An 8,891-nucleotide genomic window follows, 5' to 3' on the forward strand; every position below is an offset into this window, starting at 1 on the left:
TAATTGAATCGATCATTATGGTTTTGGCACAAAAGTGCATTTGCTATTTGTTAAAAGAAGTAGTATGGTAAAATTTTATGCTAAAGGCAACCTATCAATACAATAAATGGTGTAATAAAAATGGTTCGCATATATTATATTTTCAATTTCTGACAACTAAGTAACTTGATTTCATTAGATGTCTTGTTTGAATTTAAATGCCCCATGCTCTTTTATTTCATGTTTACACTGTAATATCTTTGAGGATTATATATATCAGCAAAGTGGTCCAGACATGAGGGGTTTTTAGAAGATGTTTTTTCCAGATCAGCTTTTCCAAGATGGTTGTGCTGTCCCTCTGGTTCGCTTTGTATCTCCTATGCCAGTGTATGTGCAAGGGGAAAGTAACTTCTGCATAGGCAATTGTTGAGTGCTCTTTTAATAACTTTTCTTTTGTTTGTTTAGAAGGATACTTAGAACATAAGTAGACGCTTAAGTGTCTTTGTTTTTACCTGAACACTTGCATCTCGTAGTAGATGAGAGTAAAAAGAGGGATGCCCAAAGTAAACTTAAAGTATTGTAATTATTATGCATGTCATGGTAGCTGTGAGGGTTAATACTTACGTTGCTATTGTTATAAGGAGCATATAGCTTGCCTTGAAAATTAGGTAGCTGGCATAGCACACCCAGATATTGGTAGTAAAGTGCATGAGAAATAAAGAAACAGCATCCATTGTGGAGAAGATTCCTAATGCCAGTTCTCCAAACAGGTCCCAGTTCATTTTCACATATGCTACCATGAAAGATGCTACCGAGCCTAGAAAATAAAAAATAATAAGAAAGAAGCAAACATTTTATCTGTTATATTGCCTGTATCACTAAGGCTTGCCACCATCATCTACCAAAAGGCAGCACTGAATAATGAAGTAGACTAGTCCTGAAATTGGACAGATGACTGGTTGTTTATAGACAATTTGAAGTATCTGCCATTCTTTTCTTAGTGTTTTATTCCACTTCTTGGATGATCTGTCCTGTGTAAGGATTCATTATTTGTGAATAAGCATGCGCTTCAAGGGAGAGATTTAGGAATGCTGTTTGGAGCTTGAGGAACAATCCTTCCAGTTTCTATGAGCTTACACTGTAGACAAGCTAGCAAGCTGTTACCTCCTAGGTCAATTGTTTAGGTCTGTGCAGCTCAATAAGGAGCAAAGATCCCCAAAAAAGGAGGACTTCTGTAAAATATCAAGTGAATATACTCAGGAGAAAAAAAAAAAGAGAGAGAAAGGGTAGGTGCTACTTAATCTTAGTGGGTTTCCTACAAAAACACATCTATTTTGAAGGTAAGCCATCCAGATAACCGTCTTATGGGATCTCATACAATTTAAAAACCTCTGCAGTGAGAACTAAGCATTGCCATGAGAAGTATTCCTCATAGAGTAGGCACTATTGGAGTTAAGTGTTTTTAGTGTATCATTCAGTTGGTCTAAGTTAGCTGTCTACCTCCATATGAGAGTAATTTTTAAACTTAGAAGTATTTGGTTCTCAATGACAGTAAGGGTAGTGCATGGCCAGTTACAATGAAGATATATTTAAATTTTCTGTTGGATCACATCCCAATTACTTCTACAGCAGCACAATATGAATGTGAAATGCTGCCAAGTCAGAGTGGTATCCTCTTACGTTGCCTTTGGATAACATTACTTTGCTTGTGCAGTGTGGACATCTGCTCCTGATGCAAGAGTAATTGTTAACACCAGTACCATTGCGAACTGAGTAATCGATTTTTCCTGTAAACCTCCATATCTTGAAATGACTGAAATTCTTTGCTTCCTGCTGTGCAAGAATGTTTCACTAGAGACAGCTCTTAATGAGAGGTATATGCTCTTCGTGTGTAAAATATTTATGGAAAACTCATCTTTATGCTATTGCTACGGGAACTGTAATGCTACTTGGTTGGCAGGGAGGCTGTGGAGAGAATAGAAAACAAAATTCAAAACCTTGTCAAAAGAGGCATGTGTGCCTTCAAATGAATGTAAGATTCGTGGGATTTACGCTCTCTGCATACCAGTAGGATAAAGTTTGTTGCCCCAGTCGTATAGAATAATAGCTTTGCTCACATGTGCACTATTCTGTACATCAAAGAACAACATTTTGAATGCACAACATGTATACAGCTTTCCTGCAGCATCTGCAATGAAAAAGAACTGAAAAAATGTTCTAAAGTAAAACTTCTGGGGCTACCTTTGATTCTTAGAATATAACTTACTCAAGAATGTTGCCACTGCTTCAACAGCTCCATTGTACACTGCAGAGCTGTGGGACGGGGCTCGGAAGTCCCACAGCACTTGGATGTAGTTCACAACTTGGTTAAAGCCTGCCGTAGCCAAAGCCCACCACAGGGACCAGTAAAGAAGCTTCCTAGAGCTGTAGCAATCCCTCAGGTCCTTGCCCAGCTGCACCAGTACTCTCAGCACGTGGTGCTGGGGCTCGGGCTGCTGAGCCTGCTGTGCTGGAGTCGGTCCCGTGTCAGCAGCTGCACAGTCATTGTCCTCTTGGCAGCTCAATGACGTGTTGGAACTGAGCCCAGCCACAACTTTGCCTGGTTGTGGGAGGGTTTCTGAGACGCCCTTCCTATGGAAGAACATGCTCTTTTGAGGCATTGGGAGGAGAAAAGAGCACGCAAAGGCCAGGGAGACGGAAGCCAGAGTAATGGCATTGAGGTGAAAGTAAGATACGTCTGCTAAGGAAACCAGGAGCTGCCCCAGCACAGCAGCAAGGGTGGCTGCAACAAGAGTGATACTCCTGCAATAGCTCGTCACTCTCTGATAGTGATCAGTGCTGACGACGCTGTAGATGTAGGCGTAGTAGGCAACCTCGGTGGCTGTCACCATCCCGTAGAAGAATTCCATCACCTGCATGGCCACCAGCCCATGTGCAAAGAGGAGCAGGAGCCACGTGACAATGAAGCTGATGCCCTGGAGGAGGAGGATGGGCTTGTAGCGCACGTAGTCAGTGATCAGGAAGACGGGGACAAGGAGTGCGAGGTAGGAGTATGTCCAAACTGGGAAAATCTGGTTGGTAACCTGGAAGTGAAGAAGAAGTCTAATTCTTTTTGGTGAAAATAAGTTCATTTATTTAAATTGACTTATAGAAGGGATGAAAAAATGTCATATATAGAAACACTCTGTTCTGAAGCATCATGAGTCTATTAAACAGTACTGAATCTTAAGTTTTACAAACCATGTTCATGTGTATTTCAGATCGTTTTCATTTATGCCACCTGCAAACTGTAACCTGCCAAGGCTGTTTAAAACTTCATGTAAAGTTCTACATTTCATTTCATGTTCTCAGTGGAACCACAAAAAGCAGAGAAAATCATACCTCATCTATTGTCAGGTTTTTATCTGGTTCAGTTAGGTAAGGGGTTAGAAAAGGTTCTGATGGCTTCATCATGTAGAAGAATCCGTAGAGGCAGAGGATCAGGGTGGGAAAAGTCCAGGTGTTGTTTTCCTTATTCCAGCAGCCCATGGCAAAGCTGGGGAAGAGGTTTCTTAGCTGACACTGCCCAAAACACAAAGATGTTTTGTCATTCAATATATTTTCTGGTTTCTTGTGCTAAGTAGTGTTCTTTAAATGTTGGCATCTGGAAAACATCTTTCTTAGCTCAAAAATGAAAAGCTTTCTGCACATTCTGTACATACATCTGCTGTTTCTCTGCTGACAGTGTATAAAGATTTGGAAGATCTGTAAATGAGAGACAAATTACACTGTCATTCATTCTGTACTGAGCAAGCTAACCACAGGAAGAGCTTTCCTAGATAAAGATAGCTGAGTACTGTGATTGGATATGACGTGGGAGCATGCAGAGGAAATGAGTACAGTGTAAGTTACATTCCATATTCATGTTGATCTAGATAATATCAGGAATCTAAACTTATGCAGTCTAGCTTCTGGAGATAGACTGTAGGGTTCCTGTTTCTAGATGCTATTTCTGTCTCTGTTTTTCTTCCTAACAACTTTTTTTCAGGCAAAATATTGTCTTTGTCTTAAAATAGAAGTATTTTGTGGGCACCATTTTCCTCAAAAATTAAGATTAAAAAAAAAAAATAATAATAAAAGAGGAAGGTTTCTTCCAAAACAAATGAAGATATTTGTGCACATGTTGACAGTGTCACTCTAGGCTGGCTGGGTGGAGGATCCTCTCATAGGGTACAAAAGTTACCTGGGGTGTGAAATGTGAAGTATGAGGTAGCAAGCATTTTACATCTTGTATAACTTCATATCATGACTTCAGATTTTCCCAATGATGACATAGAAACAGTGTAAATCAAACAGAATTGGAATTATTTCATTTTATGCGCAACTTCTGCATAAATTTTGCAGGATTTACAGCAGAAATTACAGCTGTATGTCAGCTCTGTAGTGTGAACCACTAGAGGGCAAGATAACCCCAGCAAAGAAATAATGTGCTCAAGAAGAATTCGCGATACATCCATAGAATTCAAGAAAAAGCATTTTTGCCCCTTCTTCATTCCCTGTTGTTGGAGTTGCTTGTGCTGTGAACGTGGATTTGGCAAGGACAACTTTGGGCTCTGCCTAAACTGGTCACCAAAACATCCTCCTACTCTTCTTTTCTTTAATAACCTTTAATGCCTTACAGCATCCTGACACCATATGGGAGCTTCATGTGGCACAAAGACTCTGAGACAGGCATCAGGAAGAGGGGCTGAAAAGCGTTTCTAGCACTTCAATGCAGAGCATCAATAGAGGTTAATTCTGTGACTTACCCAGTTTGTATCTTTTCCTTTTTCAAACTAGATTCTCAAGTTAAATATGCCTGTCTGTTTTGGATCCTGCTGGGTTTGTTCTATACCCAGTAGGCCGTATGGAGTGAAAGTGTGGCAGATTTCATGTACCCTTCAAAATATTCTACATCTTCAGATGTGAGTGGGACATGAGCAGATTGCTGGGGCGCCCATAGACTGCTGCATTTCCTGTGACTCAGTGCTGTGACCTGCATGTCTGACACTGGCCATTTGTGGTAAGGTTGTAATATCTCGTGCAGCAATCTCTGTTTTGAGCTGTGTACAAATAAATCTTCAGATGCACCCTGGTTTGAGCATCCTTCCTTTCCCAGCATGTGCACGGTTAGAGGTAGTGTTTTTCTGTAGGCTTACTACTGGAGGCACCTTTGCATGACTAGCAGATACTTCAGATGAGAAGTTTCCCATTCAATTTAACAGATGTGCAGAGCCAGGAAGTGCTAGGGGCTTGTGAGGATAGCCTGCTCTGTCTGTGAGGAGCAGGAGGTGAGTACCTCTCTCTTTGTAGCAGTGGGCACACTCCCCTTGCACCCCAGAATCACAAAGAGCTCTGCTGCAGTCCCAGCTTGGCTCTGCCAGGCACTGATACCATTGCTCCTTTCTGCATTCATAATCACAAACTTCTGACATCAAAATCTGTGTGTTCATGCTTAAGGCAGAGAGAACAGACTTGCTCTCATTTATCCACATCTTACAATCAATTTATCTTTTATAACTCTAGGATTTTCTTGAATTTTGGAGAGTTGCTGAAAAGCCTTGGTGTGTAGCCACAGAAAAACCAGCTGTTTCTTGTTTTCCCAGTACATTCCATCATTTCTTACTTGGTGCGAGGGCCCACCAGCTCTTCTCCTACGCAGCCTGTCTTGGCCCCTTAGTTCCCCACCAAAGTGCTCTCCTCCCCTCCATTTTTCTTTCATCACTGTTGGATTTCTGATTTCCAAAGCTTATATAATCATACCTTGTGTGCTTGAGCCCCTCCTTTCTTGTTTCCACAGGAAAGGTCCCCTTTTGGGATCTACAGTCTTTCTTCAGCTGTCCTCTGTGAATTGCGGCTTCTGGACTCTATTTGGCTTCCTTGCTTGTCCTGTTCTAGTAGTTCAACTTGTTGTGAGGACACCACCTCTGAGAACACTTCTCGCTGGCTCACTTTCAACATCCTTAAAGGAACAGACCAGAAAATCCTGGCCTTTTCTTGCCCAAAGGCAGCAGAAAATTGAGGCAGAAAATATGGTTTGATGGTTGACTGAATGAAAAGCAAATAGCGCTAATTCTCTTCCCAAATATTTTCCTCTTTGTCTGTTCCAAATGTTTAACAAAGACAGGGCTCCAGAGCAGTCGCTCTTACTCACATGTTGCTAGAGTGAACATTTCCATCTGCACCACACAGGGTAGTGACTGCTGGTAGCAGTGCGGGATGGAACTGAGAGCTTTGTCATTCATCATTGTTCTGTGTCACTGGAAGTTTCATTCTTCTCATTGGCAACACTTAAGTGGTGGCATACTGACGTGTTTGCATAAGGAAGGCCTGGAGCTCTTGTTAGAACATGCTAGCAGAGTAGCCCGGAGTATGTAAAAGTTTTGAGATGAGTTTTTGTAATGACAAGGTAAACGTAATCTGCTTGTGGAGCCATGTTTTAGCTCCTCTATTGTATACTGTGCTGTCCCAGGAGTGCTTTATCCTCCTTAGTTTTCTCTTATTAGCTAGAGGAAAATTAACTTTATTGTCTTTAGCTTTGTGGAATATAAGCCACAGTTGGATTTTCTTTTGTTGCATTTTCTTTGGTGAATTAAATGTAACAAGTCAACACCCTTCTGTTCATGAAAGACTGGGAAAGTACCACCTGAATTACAGTAGATGTCCCCTTGGGAGTCTTCCAAGTCCTTACAGGGAGTATGGCATGCTTGTTTGCATTGCAGTGATCTGCATTGCAGCTCTCTGGGTTGCTCCCTGTCTGTTAAGAAAACTATCAAACTCTGGGAAGCTTAGAAGTAATGGAGTGTTATCAATTTTTTTCTCTGGCACAAAGAAAGTTTGGTCCATTGCAGCACTTAGCTGAGGCATGAAAAGTGGTATAGTTCAAAGGAGCCATAGGGCAGAAATGGAAAGCAAACATCTAGCTTGTGAAGATACCTGCTGGTACTGTTCTCTGCAAAATTAATCGTTCAGACTGAAGTTCTATGTGAACTTTGAGGCATCTTCCCCTTTTGATTTTGTGTGGGGTCTATTTTTCCTCTGCCCCAGAGACAGTACGTCTGTCAGCTCTTTCACTGTCATGGAAACCATCAGTGTCTCTAGGAAGTACAGCAGCTTGATGGTATTTCTGGATAAATGATCCAGTGAGAGATGTGGTTGAATTTCTGTTTCAACTGCCAAGCTATCTTTCACCATCACCTTGATTGTTGGTGTGGTTCACAAGTTGGCTTTGAGCTCTTCTTTTCTGAAAGAAAAATGATTGAAACATATATTTCTCTGTGGCTAATATGAAAATTGTGTTTAATTCTCTCTTGATACGAACCACATGTCATTCGTATGAGTGAAAGATCACTTTCATGAAGTACCAAATGCAGTAAAAATTATGGCCTATTTTCTCAACATTGTCAACCTCAATCTACTCCTGTAAAAGCTGTTAGCTCCACATTAGTGAGCCAGCCAAGGTTCATGGGTTGGCTTGGGTCTGAAGAAAATTCATTAGTCTCTGGAGTTAGGGCTTGTGCCAACTCTCACTCATTTCTGACAGAAATGTTAAACCTCCTCTTTCTATTTCAGTTCGAGTCTGCAACTAACTAAAAAGGAAAAAAAATAATAAAAAGTCATGCTTTTAGTACATCAGGAAAGGACAAAAGTATCTATTCATTCTCCACCTTGAGAACTTGGAGGGCGTTTTGGTCATTCACGGATGTGTGCTGTATGCAAATAAGTCTCCTGGAATTACCTCTATTTGATGGCTGGACCTGGGAACTTTGCCATCCTATTTGTGTTTTTGTTTGTTTTTCTTTTTCTTTTTGTTTGTTTGGTTTGTAATGATATATGATTTACTTCAGAGAACACTTTAAGTGGTGTTTTAGACGTTCATTGCATAATCATCTTTGGTTAAGTAGCACAAAGGAAATGATATTTTAGGTCAAGCAAATCTCATCTGAATTGGTTAATACTTTTAGTGACTAATGGTGACTTGCTGTGTATTGCCACAGAGATGGGAGGAAAAACCTGAGAGAATTTATTAGCAACTTCCCATGTTGAAAGATCACTCTCTGAGGCGTGTTCCTTTGTAGGCTTGACCTGTTTATCCTACAAACCTCCCATTTGTGGCAGTTTTCCTTTGTCCTATTGTCATGGAAGGATATCTCGTTTCAGAGTAAAAATTTACATTTTCTCAACTCGGATAGGAAGTTTCAGCACCTCTGCTCTACTTTTTTTTCCCCCTCAAAGTGCATCTCATGATATAGACACTGTGGGAGAGTTTGAATCATTGTGACTGCCCGAGTCCTGCTGGAAGAACACGTGTTGTGTCTAGACAAGTGCACATAACTAGCTGGATGTTTCATTAAATGTTAAACCTCTAATGACATTTGAGAAGTTACACATGCATCATTTTGCTAGTAGATTCTTTCAATTGATTCTTCTAACACTGACTCCTTGCCATCTCAGACAGGTTTGGATAGCAGTAACCAAACACCTGTAGTTGGACAAATATTAGGTAGGCATTTTTGTCCCAGGTGAGAGTGTAAACATGGTTGTTTCAGAGGCAGCAGTTATAGTTTATGCTTTATGCTGGCAGTATGGCTACCATTCACAGGACCCTCAGTGCAAAAATGAAGCATAAAAAGGACCATTCTCCGATCTGAGGAAGTCTAGATTTAAAAAGTCCAGGCAAAAATGTTCTTGTTAAGCACAGTTCGTTTGGATTAGCATATTTCTGTCAAGCCCAGAGAGCTTAGTTTAAAATGTCTTTTGTTAGAGCAGAATTTCTGGCTCTAGTTCTTGCAGAATGATCTCTTGTTGTTTCCAGCAGACCCTGAAGCTTGTCAGCAATCCTGTGAAGCTAGGAATAGCGCATTCCTTAAAATGCCAGCCATGGGCCTCAGCAA

The 8,891-nt window shown here is 40.9% G+C and overlaps 1 protein-coding gene across 1 annotated transcript; it reads right to left on the bottom strand.

Annotated features, from left to right (window-relative positions):
* Positions 1 to 8,102, bottom strand: LOC100540180 (thiamine transporter 2-like). Its single transcript, XM_010716418.3, has 4 exons — positions 5,761 to 8,102; positions 3,361 to 3,540; positions 2,246 to 3,062; positions 1 to 796 (listed from the first exon to the last, which is right to left on the bottom strand). Exons 2-4 carry the CDS (start codon positions 3,505 to 3,507, stop codon positions 600 to 602), a joined length of 1,161 nt encoding a protein of 386 aa, XP_010714720.1. The 5' UTR covers positions 3,508 to 3,540; positions 5,761 to 8,102; the 3' UTR covers positions 1 to 599.
* Between the last annotated feature and the right edge of the window lie 789 nt (positions 8,103 to 8,891).

This window comes from Meleagris gallopavo, chromosome 11 (genome assembly GCF_000146605.3).
Source record: "Meleagris gallopavo isolate NT-WF06-2002-E0010 breed Aviagen turkey brand Nicholas breeding stock chromosome 11, Turkey_5.1, whole genome shotgun sequence".
NCBI classification, from domain to species: Eukaryota; Metazoa; Chordata; class Aves; order Galliformes; family Phasianidae; genus Meleagris; species Meleagris gallopavo.

Coding starts and splice junctions, on each gene's coding strand:
- LOC100540180 (XM_010716418.3), bottom strand. CDS start 3,507: ATGGGCTGCTGGAATAAGGAAAACAACACCTGGACTTTTCCCACCCTG. Junction 3,063..3,360: donor AAAACCTGACAATAGATGAG/GTATGATTTTCT, acceptor CTTCACTTCCAG/GTTACCAACCAGATTTTCCC. Junction 797..2,245: donor AGCAGTGGCAACATTCTTGA/GTAAGTTATATT, acceptor TTTATTTTCTAG/GCTCGGTAGCATCTTTCATG.